This window comes from Filicampus tigris, chromosome 17 (genome assembly GCF_054856515.1).
Source record: "Filicampus tigris isolate MCC_2025a chromosome 17, RoL_Ftig_1.0, whole genome shotgun sequence".
Lineage (NCBI taxonomy): Eukaryota > Metazoa > Chordata > Actinopteri > Syngnathiformes > Syngnathidae > Filicampus > Filicampus tigris.
In genome coordinates, this window is record NC_141233.1 from 1,211,306 (window position 1) to 1,238,649 (window position 27,344).

General features: G+C 42.0%; 1 protein-coding gene across 6 annotated transcripts in view; it reads left to right on the forward strand.

Annotated features, from left to right (window-relative positions):
* The window catches only part of jhy (junctional cadherin complex regulator), a 61,187-nt gene extending 34,145 nt beyond the window's left edge, over positions 1-27,042 (forward strand). For 5 of the 6 annotated variants that reach the window (XM_086013001.1, XM_086012996.1, XM_086013002.1 and 2 more), the window contains 5 exons: positions 9,167-9,437; positions 19,635-19,721; positions 22,012-22,140; positions 22,536-22,757; positions 23,100-27,042. In XM_086013001.1, coding sequence (XP_085869127.1) covers positions 9,167-9,437; positions 19,635-19,721; positions 22,012-22,140; positions 22,536-22,757; positions 23,100-23,114 — 724 coding nt within the window. In that variant the 3' untranslated portion in view covers positions 23,115-27,042. Of the gene's footprint in view, positions 1-9,166; positions 9,438-19,634; positions 19,722-22,011; positions 22,141-22,535; positions 22,773-23,099 lie in introns of those variants that run through there. The other variant, XM_086013000.1, reaches the window with a different exon arrangement.
* Positions 27,043-27,344: the final 302 nt, after the last annotated feature.

Consider the following 27,344-nt stretch of genomic DNA (forward strand, 5'->3'; position numbering starts at 1 on the left):
TGGGGTGTGAACCTAACCTTAAATTGATCATACAACCGGGATGGTCCATTCAATATGGCCGCGTCCCCCTCCATGTCTTGGGTGTGACGTCACGGCCGGATGATCATTTTTGTTCATTCAAAGTCATTGTAAATCGCTAATATTGTCAAAACAACGGCAACCACCCGGCCCCAAAATGTATGTGGACATCTCGACTTAGGCCCACTTAAACCTCTGAAAACCACAAAACGATTAGCTTTCCATGTCTGACTAAAAATAGAAGGAGGAGATGAGCGGCTTACGTGCAATTTCTGTCATGTCATGTCTTGTCTGTTTTTTCACCAAGTCACCAAGATATGCAAACACAATGCGTTCTGTGAGGCTTTTCGTAAGGTCAACCCATTAAGAATGGGAGCACATAACCCCGTTTCTATCACTAGAGCCGGGAGCGCTGTTTCGTTTTTCTACCTTTAAAGCCGAGAAAGCGTATACGTCATTTTCTATTTATTATTTAAATCTCAGTCTCCTAACCAATGAAATGCATCAGAATATACACATGACGGTGTCGTATACCCACAGTGGATGTTCCGGAATTCTTTCGGGTCATAATGGCGGACACCGCGGTCACGTAAGCTCTTAAATGAGTAACGGCAGTGATATAGACGATGCGATTGTGGCCTTTGAACCAGTAGAACCAGTCGAACGTGATATATGGTTAAGATATATGTTTATAGACAATGACAAAATTAACATCTTTGGAACAGAAAAAAGAATGGTAATTACCACTAGATTTTTTTTTTAATCAAAAGTGCTTCTCCTGCACTGACACTTTATTTGTACCTCTTCGATTGGAACAGTAAAGATTAATAAACTTGGGTCCCTGCGAATGCCACATGTCTAAAATCTTAAATTCTTTTGGAATTATGTTTCTGTCTGCTACAGGGGCTGAGATATTAATTATTTTGTAGGTGTTGAATTTCTGGGAAAAGTTTTCAAGGGTAATGCCAAAGACGACCTTAGGCGTTGGGGAGCTGTTGAGCAGGCGCTTTAGGGCTTAATGGGTTAATTTTTCGTAAGGCGTTGCATCATTATATATTAGATTTTAATCCATACACGTTATCTTGACTTCCTTTTTTTCAACAAGGCCACTCAGGGGGTACACCTACAGCACATCTGAAATGATGCGTCGAACACGGCCACACTCAGCTATAGAGTCGGCCTCCTCGCTGGAGCTTTGGTGCTCTGAATTTTTCCAAGTCTGTACATTGATCCATCCATTTTCTGCCCCACATATCCTCACTACGGTCGTACTTGGGCGTGCTGGATTTTTCAAAGTCCAACTTCTGAAATTTCACCAAGGCAGGAAAACCGGGGTTGGCCTGAAGTTCGGTATTGTAAATTGACGCTCCCGAAGTGGCCCCTAAAAGCGCATGCTGCACCGTGATGCAGAACGTTAAAAAAGGCCACCTTCAAAACTTGTCGATGAGGTGTTTATCCAAAAATGATGCCCACCCTTTCCTCAAAAATAATTTGATCTGTGCTATCTGCACAAAGCATTGTGCTAAAAGTACTGTCCACTGCCACAGCTCAACACCACCATTACAGTGATATAGTCGTGGTGAAAGTCCCTGTCTTAAATCAGGATATGTGGAATTAACTTCCATTACTCAATACCAACACACTATTATCATGACCATTCCTCATTTTTGCTGCATTTAATTGTAGCTATACATTTATGTTTTTAGGTTGAGGTTATCTGATAGTTTTTCGAGCTAGGAACCTTTTCAGGGATAGTGTTGTTAGGGTCAGGGTACCACTGTCCCCTGTTTGGATTTGAATGGTAGAAACTGGGCGGCACGGTGGTCGACTGGTTAGCACGTCCGCCTCACAGTTCAGAGGTCGTGGGTTCGATCCCGGCTCCGGCCTCCCTGTGTGGAGTTTGCATGTTCTCCCCGTGCCTGCGTGGGTTTTCTCCGGGCACTCCGGTTTCCTCCCACATTCCAAAAACATGCATGGTAAGTTGATTGGATACTCTAAATTGCCCCTAGGTGTGATTGTGAGTGCGGTTGTTTGTCTCTGTGTGCCCTGCGATTGGCTGGCAACCAGTTCAGGGTGTCCCCCGCCTACTGCCCAAAGACAGCTGGGATAGGCTCCAGCACGCCCCGCGACCCTTGTGAGGAGAAGCGGTACAGATAATGGATGGATGGATGGATGGTAGAAACTGGCTGTTTGTCAGGTTCATGTGATAATATTAGACCTAATATGCTCGTGACAAGCTGATAAATTGCCCCATCTAAATCCAATAAAAGTATTTTTATCAGAACACTTTACTTATACCTGAATGCATATTTGAAGGTTAGTCAATAAAAAAGATGCACCTACAAATTATTGCTATATTATTGGGATTAAAACCTGATGCAATTCCACCTGGCATTTTTACATGAACGCCTAAAAAGGTGCACCCAAAGTAAATTTCAAGATGTACTTGAACCATTTGGAGTATCAGCATAGTTTTGGTCTCTATTGAAGATAACATTTTAAATTTTTCTCTACAACTGTCAGAATCTTTTGAATCTTTTTTAGCTGGAATTTATGTCCGCCGATTTTATTATTTCTGTTTTATTTTTTTTTAATCTGCCTGGAAAATTAGTTGGTAGGGTGGTGGACTGAATAACACAACAGGATTACAGCTCCTAGGCTCCTCCAATTCCATTTAAAATTTGGTAATACGACGGAAAATGAGCATTTTACACAAGTTTTACTAAGGAGAGGTCCAGGCGAACCAAAAGTGTGTGTCATTTGGGTGATCCAATTGCAACCATGTTCACATACGTAGGGGAAAAGGCTGCTATTCTGGAATGCTTCAACATACAATAAATATCATGAGTTCTAATAAAAAGTAAGACTTGGGGCTATTTTATCCTACATCCAGATTAAAAAAAAAAAAAAACGCAAAAAGATCAAAGACGGTGACGCGATATTACATGCGGTCTGACGCACGGGCTGGTGTCACTGCCGGCGGCTTTGAAAGTGTGTGTTACACAAGTTACACACGGTGTTTGTTTTTGTTCAAGAGTTTCCATGTTTTTTTTTTTTTAAGAATATCATTGGCCGTTGAATGCGTCATTCACCAGCAAGTTTAGCAAGTTTGGTTGTGACTGCAGACACAAATCACAAATCATGTAGTGGTGGTGGTACTATTTATGCACAATTTGTTCATTGGCTGTTGTTGAACTCCTGACACGGGAAACATTCGTTTATTGGATCAAATTAGGTGTCAATCAAAAACCAGGATGCAGAGCACATTTTGATACCATGCATGCTTTATTCGGATCACATTTTTTTTCATCTTTGTCTAATTCAAGGTGACTCAGCTGAGCGAGAGGGCGGCGCTTTACACATAAATTCAATGTGGCTATTTTCAAGCTTTTAAATAACTTTTTCAGAAAAACTTTCAATGTCTTGAAAACACATGTTTTTATTTCATAATAGTAATATTATACATTCCTTCAAGTCAGGCATGTTCAAATCTGGTCCCCAAGGGCCGCTATTCTGCATGATTTCTGTGTTTCCCCTCCTCCAACATACCTGATTCAAATGATCAGAAAGCTCTGCAGAAGCCTGATAACGATCCTGATTATTTGAATCAGGTGTGTTGGAGGAGGGAAACATTTAAAACATGCAAGATAGCAGCCCTCGAAGACCAAATTTGGACACCCCTATTTTAAATTGTAGCTTTAAGACATTATTTTGTCATTGTTTTGACTTTTCTCATTGTACTAATATTTTTTCCTCTCAGTGTAGTTTTAATCCTCCTTGATATTTAAAACCACATTCAGGGGTACATATAAGTGGTGCAGAGGTACTCACGCACACTAAAAATATTGAATTGCTTACCAAGCATAGTGTTGCCTGAGTGGAAGTGAGAGGAAGAGGTACGCTTGTTTTTAAATCCAGCCCCTCCCGTTCCGCACACAATCACAAAAGTCCCACCCTTAACATCAATCCGCCTGTTTGAGCTGCACTGTAGCACACAGCTCCTGTGAGGGAGAACAAATTACACAATGTCAAGACATTATTTCTTTTAGGTGGGCTGGCTTATTTTGGTTGCATTTCACTGACGAAAAGTTTACATTATGACAAATATCAGATAGTGAAGCTAATGAATTGTGTTAACTAGTTGGTCGTAAAGTGTCAAGGGGTTACTTAATCAATGTTTATGTGACACAAAAACCTGCTATGATGGGCTTTTCATGAACTAATTAGGCAAACCAAAATTGCATTATTTAATTCAGTTTGTATTGTGCCGTCTGTGAAAGAAGTTTCTCTGCACCTAGACTGATGAAAACCAGAGGTGGGCATGTCAGTAAACTTTGCTGGTCCGTCATTCGGCAGATGCTGGCCCACCAGTTCATCATCATCAATCCGTCATCGTCAAACCATCATTATTTCAAGCTGGCCAAGTCAGTCAGTCCATCCTCGTTATTTTAATCGCTCTTCCATCATTGCAAAATTCCAGTTTGTCACCACTTTTAGGCAGCGAAACGGGAGCCCGTCAGTGAAGGACTGCCGGACCTACCACTGGGGTTAGTGACGGTTCAGGTGACGGCCGAAAAATCGGTCCTGTCAGCATTTAATCCGTCAGTGTGTCAAAATTTCTGTCAGTCGTCAGCCCATCAGCAAAACGGACCGACGGACCTTCTGTCAGTACTGACAGAATGCCCACCACTGATCGAAACACACACAAGAACAACGACAAATAAAAAATTGAGTCTAAGACAGCTAAATCTCTTGATACGGAAAACATTGTCACACAATTTGCCACTCAGCATGGCAACAGGAGATTTACAATCATGCATATTGTAAAGATCTGTCAATAGTAAAAAAAAAAAAAAAAACAGGTAAACAATAAAAGTGTGTCACTTTTAAACAACCCAGGGGTCTCACTTATCAAAGAGTGCGTAGAATTCAAGCTAAAAGTGTACGTACGCACAAAATCCGAAAATGGCGTACGAAAATAATCCGACCTATCAAACCGTGCGTATGTACACGCACTTGTAGGACATTTTCCCTTGATAAATCACTGAATTTGGGAGCCCAAATGTACCACCCTCTACATGGCCAAATATGTCCATATATGGTCAGTGCAATAGCAGTTCATGAAAACGAATGAACCATGCTATCCAATGCTTTGTGAAAGATTAATTATGACGACAATGCTTTTCAGTGGGGTAGAAACAAGGAAGGGAATCTTGTTTGGTGGCCTAATTTGGCATCGTACAAAAATTATCAACAAACACGACTGGCAGGACAGAAGGAAATACAAAGTGCTCGGACTTAAATGGAGATGATTATACAATTACGATGGTGCGACCCATCGAGACTTAATTGCTGCTCCATCGTTATGGATGGCAGGCGCAGGTGTGCGCTCAGACAGAGGGACTCAACTTGGGAATGCAAATGTTGCTGCACTGAAAAAAGTAGCCTATTCAATTTATGTAATTGGTGTACATTGGTTGCGCATATGGTTAAAATGTGATAAACTGTAAATTACAGTAAAATCTACAAAAAAATAGAGAAAAAAGTGCTGGCTGCATCATTGGTGGCCGTGATGTTTTAGCTCAGCAATCAACGCAATTTGGTTCCCAGCCAGTGACTCGCGCGTGAGTGCGGCTTCAAACCCCAAACAAGTGTAGCCGCGCTGCAGGTGGGCTGCGCAGTAACACCATCAGCTAACAAAAAAAAAAAAATCAATTGGATTTATTTAATTCGGACATGTACATCGGTTGCACGTGACAAACTTGTGTAAAACGAACATATTGTAACGTCTTCCACACGACATCAGAGGTATCTTAATTATCTCCCTTTTTATCATTCCAGCACGGCTACTGTGGTAACTGGGCTGTAGCCGACTCCATCTACAGTGCAAAAACAGAACACAGTCATAAGAACACATGGATCTCTCTTCCTTCTCGCCTTCCGCTAATTGCTCCCTCACTCGCACACATCTCCCATCCAGCGAGTCACGCAATGTATTCAGGAACCTTGGGAACAACACAACTCGATCAGCAAAACACAAATCACAACACAGATAACCCAATTTGTTGCACTATATTTAAATATTTTCAAGAGTAGTCAATTACGTCCGTTATCCGTCAGTTATTTTTGTTCATGTGGAACCGTCCGAATTAAGTAAATCCAAAGCCCCCTGAGATGGTTTGTTTTTTTGTGTGACATATTGTTGCAACTTCAGTCATCGATGCACGATCAAGAAATTGAAGCATTGTTCAGTCTTTCATTGACAATATCCAATAAATGCAAAAATTATGATAAAAGAATAGACTGGTTTTGTGTCCTTTGTTTATTCCTCAAGAGTTACGAGATAGGAGAGTTGCTGAAGGAAGCTTCTCAGACACCCTCACGCCATACCACATCGAACAAATATGTGATTTTGCAATTAAAACACTTCATTTATCCCAGAAGGGCACTTTAAAAAGCATGAGCAGCGTCTCTATAAAAGGACAGACAGAGCATAAAGAACAAAGTTGCACATAGTGCTAAATCTATAAATATAATCCGTGAGATGTACGTTTGATTCTAAGTGAAACTGGACGCGTGTGAGCGGCATAATTTTCAATTCACTACCGCACCGACTGCATCGCTGAATTTTCTTGTCCTCAAAATGTGCGTACGGATAGGTTAGAGCGTCTGTAAATGTACGCACTTTTTCTCCTCAATTTTTGGGGGAGAGAGTCACATACGTAGCCCTTTGCCATTCCACCTACAGTTTTACCTGAACGGAAGTTGCACCAAAGTAAATTTGATCCTATACTTGAACCATTAGGAGTATTGGCATATTTTTGGTCTCTTTTTGAAGAGAATTATTATGGAATTATGGAAGTTTGAAAGTGTTATCTTCAAAAAGAGACCAAAACTATGCCGATACTCCAAATAGTTCAAGTACAGCATCAAATTTACTTTGGCGCACCTGCCAGGTGGAATGGCAAAGGGTTTTAGCGCAGCACATTGCTTACGCGTCTTTCACGTCTGTTTTGTGCGCACGCAGCTTTGATAAGTCTGGCCGCGACCCTCCGCCCTTGACCTGGGTACCCTTCCGGCCGTGACTGTCCAGCCATATTCATAAACATTGTCGGCCCCCGACCCGTTCCGTCCCCCGACCCCCCCCAAAAAAAGCGTCCGTGATTGACGTCGCCGCGGGAGGGATGCTAACGGCAGAGGCTTTTTAAAGATCATTGGCTGGCTAATTTACAATTCGAACCCGCTGTGGATATGCTTCAAATGCGCCAGTAGTACTTACCCAACTGCGTGTGCTTACTTGCATTGCGAGCCCCGGGGTTGGATTTGTTGTATTGTATGTATAATTATTTGGGTCCAACAGACGGCCAGAAGTCGCAGTCAACAAGTTACTTATTTTCCACACTTCCCCTCCTTCACACTTCCTGGCCTTCAAAATAAAAGCATACCAGCAAACCTCTATACACGGCAGGTTTGCTACGGCGTATTTCCGGAAGTAGGGAAGACGAGACAGAAGAAGTGCATGAACTCCACCTTGATGTGCTGGCATCATCCTTGAGTTCTGCGCGCAGCTTGACTATACTTGTCGACACAAGTTGTTTTGAAACAGTTGCGTCCCAAGTCGCTTCAAAAAGACAGCGACAGCAATAGATATTGTGCCTGCTACAGCCATAAAGCTACTGAGATGACTAGACGATGCATTTAATTTTATTGCGAAAACGATCTGGAAGGTGGCGGCTAAGGGGGAACGTGGGTGAGTAGCTTCTTTTTACACATACGCCGCTGCCAAACTAGTTTGCTTTGCAGCAGCAACAAGCTGCATGGTGCATTCTGTCCTCCGTATGGGAAACTGTATGTCATAGCAACATGTGACATACTGAACCGATCAAAGCAGCAACAATTCCTGATGTGTGCGTGGCATGTGTTGCAGACCTGTCGACAACAGCACAATCGGTCGGTCATGTGAATCAATGCGGCAGTTGTTGCTTTCGCCATTGGGGGAGTAGAAAGAAGTCTAAAAAGAAGACTTTCACTGAGTAGGCTGAGATGAAATTTGGCCGTCTCGCGACTAAAATCCACTGCTTAGTTCAGCCCTTTTTAAAAATTTGTCAGCCCCCAGCCCCCGCCCCAAAAATGGGCATCCGGCTGGGCCGGAGAGTCCGACCGGTCCGGCCCAGGGACGGACTGTCCAGCTCTGCGCTGTACACTTGCGCAATTTTTCCCGTCAAATTTTTTTTGGTAGGTCACATACTTTGCGCAGGAAGTTGCGTACGCATCTTTCAGGCCCCGTTCTGTGCATACGCAGCGTTGATAAGTGAGACCCCAGGTTCTTACAGCAAAGCCATGACAATAACAATACCATGACTTTAAAATTACCTGAACAGTAAATAGTGAAAACTGCCCAGATCTTTTGGACATACAAGAAAATATAAATTACTTTTATCTTCCTCATATGCATTCGGTGAGGCACCATTTTCCATTCTTTAGGCCATGCTTCTTCAATCCTGTTCCTCGGGTCAACTGTCCTGCCTGTTTGCCATCTCTCCCTGGTGCAACACATCTGATTCAAATGATCAGATAATCAGCAATGACTGCAGAAACTGGATAACGATCCTAATCATTTGAATCAGGTGTGTTGCAGAAGGGAGATATGGAAAAAAGGCAGGACATCTGACCTCGAAGAATAGGGTTGAAGATCTGCTTTAGGCTGTGAATTCACTAGCAACTGTTCACTGTTCAATGAAGGCGAAATATCCTTTTTTGTGAATCAGTTTGAGCGTCATGAGTGAGTAGCTTTTGAAAATTGCAATTATTGTACATTCCATTTGGTAAAATTATGTTCTAACCAGAAACTTTTTTCAGATCATCTTTATTTTGTAGATCTATTTAATTAGGTAAGGGCTGTATTAAGTCATACAATGTCAATACAGCTAAAGTACACTTCTCAATTTATTGTTATAGGCCACATCTATTTATGGTAATAGTAATAAATCCAAGAATCCCAGTGAGGTCAGTGGGTCAGGAAAAGAATGAGGACGAATAGCAACAATCTCTGCTGCTACTTTAAAAACTAGACCAGTATTGTTATGTTCACCCATGACCATATTGTTATACCGTTCATCATTTATCAAACAATAATTCTGTTTTTCAGCACAACTGCAATAAAATGCTACATATCCATTAAGGAGTGCGAACAGAAGTGGTGTCCGAATGAAGATTGCACTAAGCAAAGTTTCGAAAACGTCCCCACAATACCTTCATGTACTTCAGACAACACCGGAGTCTATACGAAGCTGCCACCTATCATGCCAAAGCAGTGCTTTAAACACAGTGTGAAGACAACCAGTCCCCACAATAGAAACAGCTCTGCTGATTTCTTGGCGCAGATGGAAGATAAGACAAAGACAAGAACCAATTACAAGGTTGGTTGAGCTTCAGTATTTTCTCTATTCTTTCTTATGGAATGTTTTTCTTTACTTTACTCATATGTCCCGGTGACAGGCAGCCAAAACAAATGCCTTTGCGTTTCAAAAATTCAATTTTGTCCTTCTGTGGTTTTTTGTTGATTTCACTACAAATGTCCAAATTGTGCTCTCCTTGACATAATAAACATGACTTGACAACAGCAATTGAACACTTTCCACAACCTTTTTTAATGGGTGTGATACTTGTCGTGAAACCACTTTTCCTCTCTTTTGGTATGCGAGCATTTATTTGGCGCATGACTGGTTGGAAGGATTTTCTTTCAGAGTAAACAGGTGTTTTCCTTTAAATGACCAAACACAGGGTGTAAGATAATTCTTGTTTCTTGATCTACAAAATCAACTAGGTCCTTAAACCTAGCTCTTCGTTTGGTTTTCTCCTGCAGCTCAAATACAGATCTTCTCCATTTTTCCCTCATTTTATATGGAAGTTTAGCTAGAATGGCTTTCATTGTACTCGGATTATCCATAACCTCCATGTACTGTATGCTGCTCATTGTCCTGCAGCATCCTGTTAAGAATATTGAATAGGCTTGTAGAGCTGCAGCATCTTCAGGCTTGATTGTAGGCCATCTGAGAGCCTTTTCAATGTGGGCTGTGGCAATTTGAAATTCATCACCATAATATTTTTCCAGGAGTCTTTTGGCCTCCTTATATCCTGTTGAAGCATCCATATGTTGGCAGCTTCGGACCAGTTCCCTTGCTTGCCCCATGGTAAATTGTTCCAAGAAGTGCAGCCTGTCCCTGCAGTTTTCTGTTCTATCCTCAATACCATGTTGAAAGGCACGTATGAAGAACCGATATTCCAATGAATCACCTTTAAATGTTGGGATGCTTAGAGGTGGTAATGATGACAACCTTTGTTGCTTTACCAGTACTTCTGTAATAACATTTTGATTTTGCAAGACATCTGTGAAACGGTTTATATTGGCAGGTTCGGTGTTTCCGTCAGGCCCAAAATTGCCTCTTCCATCGGACCTCCCACCAACCATGATAGTTTTAGGTTTTTGTGATCTTTGCTTTCGCTGCTCATGAGGCCCAACCGTGATGTCCATCATGTTCCTTGGCCATGACGTACCTTCTTCAGTTGTGGTTACAGATTGAAGTGGGTTTTATTTTCTTTTGACAACAACAGGTACGTCCTCAGTTTTGTTTGTCTTTGGAGTAATAGGGTAATATGTGGTTTGACCACTTTCTGTTAGCATGCTGGCTTGACTGACAGCACTTGTGTGTCGAGATGGTGATTCTTCCCTTTGGGCAGCTGAAATGTGCACATGTTTAGTGCTAGTTGATGTTGAAGTAATGTCACTGGGGTGTTTAGATACCTCCTCCTGAATCACTTGATCTCAGGCGGAATTAAGACTTCTTTTGTGTTGCTCAAAATACTCGTCCATTCCATCACTTGGTCTGTTATCCATCCCCTGTGTCATTTCAAACTCTGAAATAACATCCAATTTAGCAGTAGCAACATCTATCTCAGTTTGCATGTCCAATTGTTCCTCTCTGACTTTAAGTTCAGTCTTTTCCTTTTCCAGTGCTTGCTACATTTGCAATGCTTGTGCTTTAACAAGCTGTGCTGCCCTTTCAGCTTGCAATTGGAGCTTTGTTGATGATGTATGTGATGTCAACGTCCACTTGATGAGCTAAATAAATGCTTTGAAGAGCCTTTGAAGACCTGTTTGAGATGCTGTCCAATGGATGGATTGAATCATCCAAAATTCACTGGTTTCATCCATATGTTTCTTTGCCCGTTGCTTTGCTGCTTTGATACCATTTGGCTAATTGTGCTTCAAACTCATACAATTTTTTGCTTTTGGTTTGTACCATGTTGCCTGATCCTGTTCCATATCTCCAATTGATATTTCACTTAACATAGATTTCACAGGTTTGTTAAGATCATTGAACTCAGTGCGCAATTTCACAAATTCATTGAACATCTTTCCTTGGACCAATTCCAAGTTTCCCTAATTTTCCAACAAATTAGTGATTTCATTCCTTTTTTTTAGTCAGCGCACCAAGTTTACCACTTCTTGATCCCTTTAATTTCTGCAAAGGGTCCTCACAAAAGCCACTTTCCTCATGAGCCATTGTTTGTGATTTTTCCTTTTTTAAATTTTTTTTTTTTTACATGCGCCTAAAGGCAGCAGCGTTCCTTCTTCATACAGCCACACAGCTCATGAAATAAATGACATATTTTTGGTTATCAATCACAGTTTGAAACATAAGCACTGAATGAGGTATTTTTAGCTCAGCAGAACGGTGTTATTCTTGAATGTAGATCATGACGTTACCTTGCATACACCCACAGAGAATCAGCTGTTGAAAGCGCTGCCTTGCCCAAAGCGCATGCAGCGCTATACCTTTCCACTTTATAATTTAGACCATAGAGACTTTTAAAGTTATCAACGGTGTCCTCTTCACTGTCAGACACAGCTCTTTTACAGCAATTTACACCGATCCGCTCCTGCAGCCATACGATAGAAAAGGATCTTCCACATACCTCTGTCCCTCGGCTCCGTAAAGTAACGTTGTTCGTCTGCTTTAATCCAGCGAAGTTTTCGACAAATGTGAAGGCAGGTGGTTAAATTTAAACAAATCGACTTGGTGCCCTTTAAGCGGTCTGACTTGCTCCTCCTAGTCCAACTTAAATTGATTGATGTTGTTGCATGGCGATCCTCAGGTACACAGTATTGTTTAAACAAAACTTGCTTGCAGCCCCAATGGCATGTGTTTGAGTGGTAAATAAATAATAAAGAATAATGGCAGCATATGGCAAACTCAAATAATTGGATGCGAAAACTGTTTGTTGCGCCAGTACCTGGCAAAAACACACCTGCCGCGTGATTACTGGAACGGATATAGCGTCGGGAAATGGGAATGCTGGGAAGGGGCGTAGACCTAGTTGTGCATATGAACAAAACCTTTAACCATCATAAATGTCCGAAATACAACATAAAGTGTTAGCAATTGAAGGGGCTATCCAAAATATAACAAAATATGGTTCCTACATGTACAGAACAGTAAAATGCACTAATTAGCCGGTTTATTGGCGGAGCAAATACCAAAATTGTGTGGCATCCCATTCTAATCCCCACATACATTGGAGGTTATGCTCCTTTGAAGACAAGTAATCCCTTTAACACAGGGGCTGCTTAATCCGGCAGGAGGGTTTTAGTTACTCAGGCCACAAAGCATCAGGTTAATTGTGTAGCTCCTCTAAAATACACTTAATTGCAATAAGATAAGGCCAGAGAAATGTTGGCTCTGTAAAGCCAATCAAAGATGTGTTAGACGATAAAGTGATTATACAGCTGAGACTCTGTAAGGCACAAGGTCACTAAGGTGTATGTACATTTGGTGAGGAGGCTGTAGTTTATCTTGGCTTTAGTATGAAAGGTGGTAGAAAATGTATCAGATTAACTAAAATCAACTTGAATAAAAACATTTACGGCAGCACGCTGGCACGAGAGTCTACCCCACAGTCAAATGGTTGTGGATTCAAAATTTGACTTGGCTATCTGTGGGAAAATTGCCTGTTCTCCTTGTCCTCGTAAGGTCAGTTGAAGATTCTAAATTGCCCATAAGTCCAAATGTGATTGTGTTTGTCTCTATGTACACTGTGATTGATTCGTCAGTTTGTCACATTTTATATAGTGAAAAATAATAGTTGAATTTAACTTTTTTGTAGATGTTATTGTTAAATGAACATTTATTACCACAAATAACAGTAGAAAAGTATGGAAAGTTTGGAGATAATTGAGGAGCTTTTGAGCATGGAGTCGCTGAAGGAGAGGAGAAGACTTGTAGGAACAGGTGTGTAAACGCTGCATCTTGCATAGTCATTGACACAAACGTACTTCCTGCATGAGAGCTCTTTTGCACATTTGAAATGCGCAGCCCTCAGTGCACACTGGTAGTCAATCAGCTTGTTTGTTTATTGCATGTGCTTACCAACGCTTTCAATGCAAATGTTCCTGACCCGGGCCTTCTATCAAATTTTATATCCCAAAGTGACCCGCAAGTCCAAAGGTTTTCCCACCCCTGGTTGATATGCTATGCTCGGCAACCAGTCACTACTTCTAAACCCGAAACTGAAGTTAGCCTTGCCAGCCACATGTCGGATAATATTACAATACAACAGAAAGGTAACACTGCTGTGAAAACAGATCATATCTCAGAGGTCTTGGCTATGCTTAAAGTGAGCGGCTTATACAAAGACTGTGAATCGCCGGCCGTTCAACAGGAATCAGAAGTGCCGACTTGCGAGAAAAAGACAAAGAAGCTGTCTGTCAAAGTTACTATTCTTTTCTCATCGTTGCGGAACTACGTGCTGAAAAAGGCCCAGTATCAGGCGGGCATCTTTAACCCATTATGTAATCAGTGGTGATTGGGGATGAGGCGGTTTGATAAGGGAGGTGCCAGGAGAGCAATTTTAGGCAAAACTATTAGCAGCATCAATCGCCCTATGCATGGCCTCTCGCCACATAAAGGCCATAGACCAATCTGACGTCGGCCAGCTGTGGAAAAATACACTGCAACGACAGACAGCAAAGCATTGCATTGCGCATTGCGTGAGATGTAATACCCCTCCATACCATCGGTGGCAGTAGTCCCTATTCCTCATGGTCAGAAAAAGACAACCGGAAAGCTATTGGCCGGGGGCTGAATATAAAAACGTAAACAATGCATTCCGCTATATTTTTCCGCTCACGATGAACTCCCACGCGAATCAAACCCTCATGCTCGTGACACAGTAGCGTGCGATATTTACAGGTCAATCCTCGCTTTCGTAAGATTAAGGCAGCAAAGGCGCACTCACTGTTCATCCGCATTTGTCGCTTCCTGTTGTTGCGCCGTGCGCTGATTCGCTAGCTAACAGCCAGTCAGAGTCTTATGACACCGATTCAATGTGTTAAAACGCCCACCAGATGCTTCCCGACGGGATTCAATGTGCCGATGATGCTCGCTACATCAATCATACAGTACAATCCATCACCCCAACAACGTCCCTACGTCCAATGTTGGATGGTCTATCTAGGCCTTAAGTCATTGTACTAGCATTGTATAAGGTGGGCTGCAAGAGGCAGAAAATGTTTGTACAGATGTGGGCAAAATTGTTGATGAAAGAAAAGCCCACAGTGTTCACACAAAGGTACTTGAATCTGAAAAAAGTGATGACAACAAGTGTCATTTAAGGTGTCATTAAATGTCTTAAGACGCTGTTGCTCTGTCAATATGAAACATCCCACAGGTTTCAAAGTGTTGCATTGGCAAATTTTGCCAAGGGTGCATGAGAGTCATGAAAAGCATCTGAAGGGAGACAGTACTCTAACAGTCGGTGTCAGGTATGGTACAACACAGGACAGGACACCCATTAAAATGTCAAAATGGGGAAGTCCAGTGTCGTACTTTACTTTAGAACTAGTACACAATATGGACCCTTTGTTGACACCTCTTTTAAGAGCTCTTCATCCATTGTCCTCCTGCTAAGCGCATGCTTCAGGGCTCGGTTCTCCTCCAACAGGCGGTTAATTTCATCATGCCAACACTCACAAAAGTCACATTCCACTGGCTCACAAACCTGAGATAAACCCTCTGCTTCTTCATCTTGTGGTGGCATTGGCTGCCTTTACCAACGAGCCCAGGGTCCTACGCAACGCAAGGGCCTATCAGAATTTAAGAACATCATCAGAGCTGGGCACTTGACCCTGTTTTGCCCGTCCGGCCGCGACCCTCTACCCTTGACCTTGGTACCCTTCCGGCCGCGACCCCCCGGCCATATTCGTAAACATTGTCGGCCCCCCATTCCGACCTGTGTGGAGCGTAGTGGAGGCCGACTGGGGCTGACCAAACTGACACTCAATTCCTTCAGTTCCTTCCCTCTCCAGGTACTTTGTTTTCCCCCAGCCAAACATGCGGGCCAAACGCCGGTGCAGACGTCCCATCAAGTTGTCCCTCGCATCCAATCAGCTGTGAGTCTGATTCCCCCTATCCTCTCCCAACCTACCATCAATTTACAGCAGGAAAGTTACAGTATTTGTCACCTTTTCCTTGTTTGCTTAGTGTTTTGTTTTTACATTTTGTTTTGTGTGTGTGTGGCTATTTGTGATGAACTTTTTCTTGTCTGCTTAGGTTTTTTTTTTGCATTTATTGCACTTTTTTTGCGCGTTTGAAATGACCTTTTTATTGTTTGCTAAATTCTTTGTTTTTGCGTTTTATGTAAGTGTTTGCGATGACCTTTTTCTTGTTTCCTTAGTTTTTGTGTTTTTTTGTGTTTACGATTATCTTTTTTTATTTGCTTAGTTTTTTTGTGTTCTTTTCATTTGCGATTACCTTTTTTTGTTTGCTTGTTTGCGTTTTTTGTGTGTTTGCGATTAGCTTTCCTTGTTTGCTGACTTTTTTGTTTGGGATTTTTTGTGAGTGTTTGAGATTGCCTTTTTCTTGTTCGCTTAATTTTTTGTTTTGCATTTTTTTTTTACCTTTGTGATTACTTTTTTCTTTTTTGCTTAATTTTAGTTTTTGTAGTTTTATTTGTGTTTGCAATTACCTTTTTATTGTTTGCTTAGTTTTTTTGTTTTTGTGATTTTTGTATGAGTGTGTCGGGGTGCGTGTGTCTGTGTGTGTGCGTTTGTGATTACCTTTTTCTTGATTGCTTAGTTTTTGTTTTTTGTGATTTGCACATCAGGGCCACCTTAGAAAATACAGTTTGATGCTTTGTACAAAATGAATTCAAGACAAAAAAAAATGTTGATTGATGATTGTCTAAAAAGGAAACCAATTTGTGGTGACTCTTCTACTGAGCAAAAAATATTTTATCCAAATACTCAATTATTGTTGGAATTTTCAGTAGAATACTCGATTACTAAAACATTCAATAGTTGCAGCACAAGTTTAAAGGCATCAAAACGTTCATTAATGCTGCACAGGACTGACTCTTGACACCTCTTTGCACAATGCCTCCCACATATGAGTTTTTCGAAAGGACTGTCCGACTCTGTGAAAGAATTATTAGTTGGGCTACAGGCACTGGTGCCCTTAGAGGAGTATCTTGGCTGTCGGTGTTTATGGCTTTGTTGGAGATGTTTAGCTTTGGCAAGTTGTTTTCTCAATAGAGTCCTTAGAGAGATTTATACAGCACCTTGTTAAAGTATTTTCTCAGTTTTGTTGTCAACTCAACTAAAATGTATTCATTGAGCACTTCAAAAAATCAAACACCACAGCTGTAAGAAAGTGCATAAGATCAAATGTAAAACAAAAAGAATATAATGAATGAATGAATTATCTTATTAAAATAATCAAGAGCTCCATTCATATTTACAGCTCAAAGCATCGGAAGAACTTTTATCACTGTCTGGATGGAAAGAGTAATGGAGTAGATCGAAAGAGGAAGAGAAGGAAGAGTATGCAAACCATGTTTTCAAGGGGAAACTAGAGTAAAGCAGGGTGATGGCTGTGAAACTGAACGTTGTCAGTGGTTTTAAACCACAGGTTGGAGTTGAAGAAGAAGTTTTCAGTGAGTTGAATGGAGAGTGTTGCACAAAACCAAAACCATATGTTGGTGAAGGGAACAGAGTCGATGAGGAGATTAAGGGCAGGTTGAGTGTGAAGAAAATGAACATGGAAGGGCTGATGATGGTGGATTCTTCAAAGAGAAAGGATTTTTTTTTTTTTAAGAGAGGAACACAGGGTGACAAAAGAATGGAGGCAAGTGCAAACAAGTGGCCTAGGCTTTATGGAGACAATTCAACCTGGGAGAGACTGTAAGGTGGTGAAACAGAATCCGATGGTAGTATGTACATTGACTATCGAGGGGAGTAAAAACAGTGAAAACAGTGAATGTAGAGCGGTGGATCAAATGGTGGGTTCAAGAAAGCAGGAATGTTCTGATGACTTTATTAAGAAGTGGCTGAAGGTTGATACAGCATAGAGCTGGACAATATGACTGAAAAGTATATCACGATATAAGTGTTTCATATTGGTCGATATCGATATATATTTAATGTTTTTTCTTTTTTTTCAACTATTGAAAATACTGACCCAAAGAAAAATACATTTAATTTATTTTATTTTAACATAATACTTAACCTTTAATAAGAGGTCACTGTAACTATGAAAGAGTGAAATAAACTGGTTGATATAAAGATTAAATAAACTCCATTTTAAAGACAGTGTGCTTAGAAGGGCTGAGAAATGTTTGAAAAGCTGTCACAATCTAAGTATTTCATATCAGTCAATATTGATAATTATTGATTTTGTTTTAAACCTTTTCTTTAAATGTCCACTGATAGTGTAGTGGTACACACGCCTGAGTTGTGTGCGGGCAGCGTGGGATCGATTCCCGCTCAGTGACAGTGTCTCTGTGTGCCCTGCGACTGGCTGGCGACCAGTTCGGGGTGTAGTCTGCCTTCGCCCATTGATGGCTGGGATAGGCTCCAGCAACTCCCCGCGACCCTGTAAAGGATAAGCGGTTTGGAAGATGACATGATGACCTTTTCTTTAAATAACAGTTAACTGTTTTTGTACATCGCTATGTAGTGTAATGTGCAGCTTGTCCTCCATCAGTGCATTGTAATTCTTATTTGCATTAGGTCTAGGTCTACCCCAAAGCAGTTGTTGGCACATATATTAGCCTTCATTCAATGTTCATCCAATGTAAGTGAACAAATACTCTCTTGCAGTGCATACATCATCGTTGACCAACCGTCTTAGGAGTACTTTATCTTTTTAGCGGACTCATTATTGCCATAGTCCATTCATATTTTACTTGCTTACCTTGAGTGCGATGCCGGTGTTGGATAAGGCTAACTACTGCTAGCATGTCAAAGACAAGAACTCCTCTACTTGTACACCATGGCTCCATCCACGGGTTTTTGATAGGATTATCATGCATAATATAATTTAATTGTAAGAGTTGTACTGAGTCGAGTGGTCCTTTATTTGAGCAAAGTTATGGCGCTCGCCTGCTGGACACGAGCATAGCACACGGCCACCGGCCCCGCGAGCGTAGCGCACGGCCGCCGGCCCCGCGAGCGTAACGCCCGGCCGCCGGCCCCGCGAGCATGCTCCATTGAGTTAACAGCTTCTTCCTCGTTGGTTTAAAAGCTGCTTCTTTGGTTCAATCGCTTCTTCTTCATGTTTGGAAAAAAATACTAATAATTTACTAAAGATTTTAAAGTATATATTTTTTCATGAATTTCACTGGGTGGACAGTCTTGTCAATCTGGGTGGACCTGTACACACCCAGGCCCACCCATGACTCCGCCCCTGGATCAGACAGGACTACCAGGAGAGGAAATGCAAGGTGGCAAAAGCCAACTCCAAAAAATGCATGACAAGTTGTATGAAAGGTGGGACATCAAGGAATGAGAAACGGAGGTGGGAAGGATTTGCAGCAGGTGAGGGGAGAGATGGAAGAGGATGATTCAGTGTGGCGACCCCGAAATGTGGTTTAGCTGATAGGGATGGAAGACAAGCATTAATCCAGGATTACATTTTCCCACACGAGGCTCCAATATGTTACATCTTGGCTCTTACAGCGTAATATAGACTCACAGAATGACTTAAGTGTAAACATAAATGTTTTTGACAAAAGCAAGAAAAAGTAACAAAGGAGTCCAACTGAGATGGTGTTCTGCCATGCAATTGCTGTCACACCTGGGAAACAGTGGGAGGAGCTCATAAAACTTAAACATTCAACTGGACTGGATTTCACAATAGTGCCCAGTGATTAATAATTTTCACAACTCATTCATTCATTCATTATCCATACCGCTTATCCGCACAAGGGTCGCGGGCGTGCTGGAGCCTATCCCAGCTGTCTTTGGGCAGTAGGCGGGGGACTCCCTGAATTGGTTGCCAGCCAATCGCAGGGCACACAGAGACAAACATCCGCACTCACAATCACACCTAGGGGCAATTTAGACAGTCCAATCGACTTACCATGCATGTTTTTGGAATGTGGGAGGAAACCGGAGTACCCGGAGGAAACCCACGCAGGCACGGGGAGAACATGCAAACTCCACACAGGGTGGCCGGAGCCGGGATCGAACCCACGACCTCTGAACTGTGAGGCGGACATGCTAACCAGTCGACCAACATGCCGCCCAATTTTCACAACTCTCTCCTCCATATTCTCAGACATACAGCCTGAAAGAGTACAAGGAGTTGAAGCTAGATGTAAAGCTACAAGGTCTAGGTCCTGACTACACAGCAGCTAAGAAGCAAGTAAGTAGCACTCTGTATACAGTATGATTTTGTGGTTAGCTTTGAATGTTCCAAACCAGAGTCTGTTCATAAAACGAGTACAGTTAAAACAAAAACAAAAAGTACACTGTGCTTGTACTCTACTTAAAGTGGAAGTCAACCCAAACATTTTTTTCAAGAATATGTTCTATGCAAGCCCACTAGTTAAAACAAGGCATTCTGATAAATATTGTGTTTGTGGAATAAGAATTAATCCGCCCGTTTTTAGCCAACTCCGGGGTGGCCATTTTGTCACTTCTGTCAACTGAAAATGACATCACAACAGCTCAGGGCTCGGGTAATGACTAATCACGGCTGACCTGTTTTCTGAAGTTGAGCTGTGATTGGTCAGACAGAAGTGACAAAATGGCCGCCCCCTGAGATGGCTAAAAGGGTTGCATTTTGCTGCTTAACTCATATTCCACAAACGCAATATTAATCAGAATGCCGTGTTTCAACTAGTGAGCCTGCTGGGAACATATTCTTGAAAAAAATGTGTTTGGGTTGATATAACCCTTTAATTTGAATCATGAATTTCAGGAATTACAGTGGTACTTTGACTTACAAGGGCCCCAATTTACAAGTTTTTTTTTCATTACAATCTGACTCAGTTGATTTATTTATTTTTATTTTTTTTCAATCTTGCGAGCAAAAACTTTACATGTGATTCGGCTTTCACCACTAGATGGTGGCAGAAAACAAAGTCTATACAGGCAACTGCGGGTTTTGTGCTTGCGCTTTGTTCTTTTGCAGGTATTTTATCAAATGTCTTTTTTCTAATTATGGATCCGATACATTTTGGGGCAGATTGATCCCCATTATTTTGACAATATTAACGATGTATTTACAATGATTTTGAATGGACAAATAGAGAAGATTCTCATAAAGGGAATCTGGAGAAATCTCTGCAAGTAAGCAGCAAGTCCAAAAACCAACATTGAATGCCCGGTCCGTGACCTTCGAAAACAGCCATCATTCTTCAGGATATTGCCATGTGGGTTCAGGAACACCTAAGAAAACACTTAACACAGTTCACCACTACATCGACAAAGCGAAAGACACACGTATATCAAAAACATCCAGAAGTGACGTTGATCTCTCATCTGAGATGGACTGACACAAAGAAGAAAAATGTGCTGTGGTCTGACGAGTCCACATTTCAAAATGTGTTTTGAAATCAGGGGCATTGTTTCTTCTGGGCCAAAGAGGGAAAGGACAATACAGACTGTTATAAGCACAAAGTTAAAAAGCCAGCGTCTGTGATGGAATGGGGGTGAGTTAGTTCTCAGTGCCATGCAGGCATCAATAATGCTGAAAGGTACAAACAGGTTTTGGAGCAACATGTGGTACCATCCACGCAACGTCTATTTCATGGACCTCCCTGCGTTTTTAAGCAATACAATGCCAAGCCACATTTTGTAGATGCAGTACAGTGTGGCTTTGTAGTAAAAGAGTGCGAGTACTAGACTGGCCAACCAGCAGTGCAGACCTGTCTTCCATTGAAAATAATAGTGCATTATGAGGCACAAAATACGACAGCCGAGACCCCGGACTGTTGAACAACTGAACTTGTACATCAAGCAAAAATAGAAAGGAATTCCATCTCTAAAGCTTCAACAATTTGTATCCTGAGTTCCTAAATTATTATTGAAAGATGTCAAAAGGAAAGGTGATGGAACACAATTGTAAACCCCCATATGAATATGAATGATAATTTTGAACAAAAAATCAAAAACAAAGAAACGTTTATCAGTTCAAACATTAAATATCTAGTAATTATAATTTACTTAATTTAATATAGTTTCAAAATGATTTGCAAATCATTATATTCTTGTTTACGTTTTACACAAGACCCCAACTTAATTGGAATTGGGGTTTGTACATTGAATGTTTTGTATGCGCTGTCTCTGTTTTCAGTTCATCATTTAAAGACTCACTTGCTACTCCACAGATAAAATTACATTTACAAAGCAAATGAGAGTACCCATTAGAAGTTAAGTGCTCTTTGGCTTCAATATATCTTTTCTTAATCCCCTGTTGTAAAAAGTGAGCATGTTTGACTAATTTACTCTGAATTGAGGCCTGCGTATCTCCAGGGCCAAGCCTATTAGTGAATGATATATATAATTGTTTATAGGCCCAGTAAATAGCTCGCTAGGTTTGGTTTTGTTGGGTTGTGTGGAGGGGCTCCTCTTTATAATCTGCATGTGAATCTCTCTGTTTCTTTCTTTTTTTGTATTCTATTTAATCTCATTCTCATTCTTATTGCCAGGCTGAGAAGATGACCCAACAGAAGCTGTATTCAAATGCGGTCCGTGAGAGGAACAAAAACATGAGTAAGATACCCTTTCTGTTGGCCAAGGACCCAGTAAGCAAAGACAGGAAAGTTCCCAGGATTAAGGTGTGTTTGGATTTTGGTGTATTTGTGTGTCGAACATGTCCCTCTTTGCTACTGTGACTATGCAACAGAGAAACACAATTTATGATTTCAAAATGGTTTTGCTAACAATATTTTGACCCCTACTGTAGGCTACTAATATACAACTAAAATTTAATTACTGTTACTAATATTGGGAGGTGTTTGTACGTAATATTTCCGACAGTATATATTTTCTATGATTTTCATGATACAAATTGTATCTCCATTTGATTACTTATAAGGTAAATCTCATTACATGAAAGGTGCCCATGTTCTCTCTCTTTCTCTCACTCTCTCTCTCTCTCTCTCTCTCTCTCTCTCCCTCTCTCTCTCTGTCTCTGTCCCGCTCTCTCTTTCTGTCTCTCTCTCTCTCTCAGGCTTTGGAGTATGCCAAGACCATAGCCAAGCCTCTCAGTCATCTTCCTCAATCAAAATCAAGTAAAAAACTACAGTCAGGTGATTCCACTGGACTAAAACAACAGTCAGGAGAATCCACTGGACTCACTCCTTGTTTAGAGGGCTGGAACATTTCCCAACAGGCCACAGTTGATCTTCTTATGAAACGTCATCAAGAAGAAAAGGAGGCCCTCTTCCAAAAGGTGCATGTTATTTGAGGAAAACTCAAAACACTTCTAGTCGAAGACTGGCTTCATCGATAAACACAAGAGATTATGTACAGTGTGTGGTCATTATTTGTTATCGCTAGCTAAATTCTTTTTTATCGGGTGTGTGAATCTTGGCTGTTTTGTTTTGCTTCTGCTGCTGTTTTGTGCTTGCTGGGGACACCAGCAAGACAAGTACAACAAAACCATGCTGGTCCATGCTGTTTTTTTTTTTTTGCAGGGTCAGTATCGTGAATTGTGACTAACAGTAGATTTACATTTCACAGCTAACAACTACTATTTTTTAATTTTATCCTAACTAATGGGCTTTGCTTTCAGATCTGCGCCGACTGATCTGGACAAGACCTGATGTGGACCTGAGACACTGCTATGAAGATTTCTTCATTGACCAACCGGGGCGGGCTTTGAGGAGGACCCACTCTCCGAAGGCGTCTTCCTGCAGCATTCACCCTGTTAAATGGACTTTTGCATTATTCTAACAAACATTGTACAGCACCATATTGTGTTAAATGTTGCCTCTGCATCCATTGCACCCTGGTGCTTTATCAACTGACTCTTTTCTCGTTTATGATTGCTAATAATTTATTGGATTTTCAATACAACCTTGGGGGTTTGGGTACATTTGAGTACATTTGAGAGAAGACGTTGCTGCCGTTCCCAGCTGACATACCGGCGGACCTCGTCTGCCTTCACGCACTCCCATCATTGTGGAAGCAGCCACAATGTCCAGATAGTGAGGTTAAAAAGGGAGCTTTGTCCCCTGTTCGATCCTGAATGCTCGGATGTACTTGGCTGTGTGGCCCGTCAGGTTACCCTGTTGACTCCTGCCTGCCTGCCAGCAATTGTCGGCTCTTCCGGGGAGTTTCGGCTGTGTTGCTGTCCGCACGAACTCGGGGAAGAGCCACGCACAGCTGCTGCTCCCACAAGGATAATGATGTTAAAGGCCCAGTCGTTGATAAACAAAATTTTTATTCTGAGGGAGTTATTTCTTTCCAATGTCCTGGATTTCCTCTCCTGATGGAGACTCGGACTGGTGTTTTACAGGACAGTGACAATATGGGTCTGTTGCTTATTTACGGACAGAAGATGCACAAAGGCAAGTCCACGTTTGTTTTGTCTTGGTGAGATCCCATGTGGCTCCAAAGAAGCACCCATCCGTGCCACGATTAGAACTGAGTGCTGCGCTCACTGGCGCTCAGCTAGCTGATATCCTTCAAACTGAACTCACCTTACCCATCAGGAATGTCATTCTCTGGTCAGACCCTACTACAGTTCTCCACTGGATCAAATCAGAATCTTGTAATTATAAAGTTTTCGTGGGTACTCGTGTGGCAGAAATACAGAACCTTACTGACGTGAGCAACTGGAGTTATGTGGATAGTGCAAACAAACCAGCTGATGACATCACACGGGGCAAGACCCTGAAGGAACTGTCCCGACCACACCAATTGGCACAAAGGACCTGATTTCCTCCGCCATGCCTTGGACCATTGGCCGATCAGCCCAACAAACTACCCAGATCCACAGGATTAGGACATTGCTTGCCCAGGGGTGTGTCTAAGTACCATATTTTCCGGACTATAAGTCGCTCCGGAGTCAAGTCGCACCAGCCATAAAATGCATAATAAAGAAGGAAAAAACATATAAGTTGTACTGAAGTATAAGTCGCATTTTTGCAGGAAATTTATTTGCTAAAATCCAACACCAAGAACAGACATGCCATTTAGAATTTAAATGACGAACAATTTTAAATAAAAATAGAATAGAGACAACAACAGGCTGAACGGTATGCTTACATTACGTTTCACAACGCCCCCCCCACCCCTGCAAGCCAAGTTGACTCAGTCGTGTAACGCTAATAAATGTGTCCATATCAATCAAAATAATAAAATTGTGCGCTTAGTATGCATCATTTCAACTGAGCTACGATGGTCACATTTAGCTAACATTCACATATGTAGAATTACAAGAAAGTTACGGTAATGTTGTGGAGAATTAGGACTGTATGTGAATTTGGGGGGATTTACTGGAGCGCCTCATCCAAATAGTCACTCGAATCAAAGAGCGTGACCGGACACAGCGATAGGGAACAACGTGGTTTTAATAGCATTCCAATCCATTCCACAGAGCTCAACAACTCACTCAATCCCGGAGCGTACACGACGAAAAAAGCAACGCATCTACCGCTAACGGCTATCGACTAACAGACTCGAGTTAGGACCCCTTAGCTGTCCAACAATATGCCCAACATAAATCAATGTAAAGAAAGGACCCATTAGCTGCCCGAAAACATGCCTGGTGTAAAACACACAAACAATAAACCAATGCCTGTATAAACGAAGCACTAATGAGGAACTTACAACAGGTAAGATAACTTTAAACTCACCAAAATGGTTGTAGATCGATTAAATAAGTCTTTTATTTATCGCCGACCATGTAGAATGTTTCCAAGTCTCCAAAAGTATTTATGTATTCGGTCGTAATTATCTCTTTGTTTGTCTTCTCCGCTCCGTACATGTGTGCAAGACCACAGGCACGGCAAATTGTCTTTTTATCATACTATTTTAATTAACAACAGATTTAACTGTTTAAATTATTCATGCATTTTAATAGCTTTAATGATTTACCTTTATATTTCTTTATGTGGGTTACAATAACATGAGGAATGATATACAGGTAATAATGTGTTAATAATTTCACACATAAATCGCTCCAGAGTAAGTCGCACCCCGACCAAACTATGAAAAAAAACGTGTTTTATAGTCCGGAAAATACGGTACATCCAAGCTGAGAATGTCCTTTTAAAGCAGCCCCAGTCTAAGACATTCCCAATGTCATGTTTGGTCTGTTTTGGTATATATATTTTTTTTAAGTTTCATTTTTTCGTCAGTGTTTCTGTGTCTGTCTCGTCATGATTATTGTGTCCACCTGTGTCCCTTCGACTCCCTAGTGTCAACCAATTAGCTCCCTCCTACCCCATGTGTCTTGTCCAGGTGTTTCTCGTTGTCTTGTCAGTATGCTTGTATTTAGTTCCCAGTTCCTAGTTTTTGTTGGGTCATGTCTTTGCATGCGTGTAGTGTAGTGTCTCGCGGTGTCCTGTTTGGTTATGTTTCGTCTTGGTCATAGATTTAAGCCTTGCCACCCGGTCACGCCAAGCCCAGATTCCGCAGTCACGCCAAGTCCAGATTCCCTGGTCACGCCAAGCCCAGCTTCCCCGGTCACGCCAAGCCCAGCTTCCTGGTCACGCCAAGCACAGCTTCCCCGGTCACGTCAGGCCCAGCTTCCCCGGTCACGTCAGGCCCAGCTTCCCCGGTCACATCAAGCCCAGGTTCCCCGGTCACATTCAGCCCTGCTTTTCCGGTCACATTCAGCCCTGCTTCTCCAGTGTCATCCAGCCCTGCTTCTCCAGTCTCGTCCAGCCCGCTTCCCCAGCCCGCTTCTCCAGGCACGTCAAGCCATGCTGCTTCAGTCACGTCGAACCATGCTTCTCCAGTCACATATCATTAAAATCACCTACACCTACCCCCTGTCTCACAGTCCTGTTTTGGGGTCCTCCACACCAGTCTGTGGTCCGCCTCACAGTTCAGAGGTCGTGGGTTCGATCCCGGCTCCAGCCTCCCTGTGTGGAGTTTGCATGTTCTCCCAGTGCCTGCATGGGTTTTCTCCGGGTACTCCGGTTTCCTCCCACATTCCAAAAACATGCATGGTTAGTTGATTGGACACTCTAAAATTGCCCCTTGGTGTGATTGTGAGTGCGGATGTTTGTTTGTCTCTGTGTGCCCTGCGATTGGCTGGCAACCAATTCAGGGTGTCTCCCGCCTACTGCCCGAAGACAGCTGGAATAGGCTCCAGCACGCCCCGCGACCCTTGTGAGGATAAGCGGTATCGATAATGGATGGATGGATGGACTTCTCAGAGTTGGAGGAAGGTTGCGAAGAGCTGAGCAGCTAGAATCCAATACCATCCATCCAATTGTGATGGATCCAAAGTATCCACTAACCAACCTCATCATCCAGGATTTTAATGAGAGACTCCTTCATCAAAGGACCCAAAAAGTGTTAGCCGAACTGCATTGTCGTTTTTGGATTCTGCGGCCGAGGGAAGCCATCAAGAGGCATCAGAGCCAATGCATGAAGTGCCAAGCATTGCATGGCAATCCTTCTATCCCTAAAATGGCTAATTTGCCACCAGCTTGTTTGTGCTTATGTAAACCTCCCCTTTCTTCGACTGGCGTCGATTGTTTTGGCCTGTAGACAGTAAAGATTGGACATCAGACAGAAGCATTGGGTCTAGTCTTCAACATCCCCAATGTTGAAGACTAGACCCAATGCTTCTGTAGTCTTCAAGTGCATGACTACCCATTGTGTGCATTTAGACCTGTTAGAAACTGACGCCTTCCTGATCTCTCTGCGACGTTTCATTGCCAGAAGAGATAAACCCTTCGAGATCTTGTCCGACAATGGAACAAATTTTGTTGGTGGAGTCCGAGAGCTGCATGAGGCATTCAAGGCCATGGCTCCTCCCTTGACAGAACAGTTGGCATAACAACAGATTGAGTTCTAT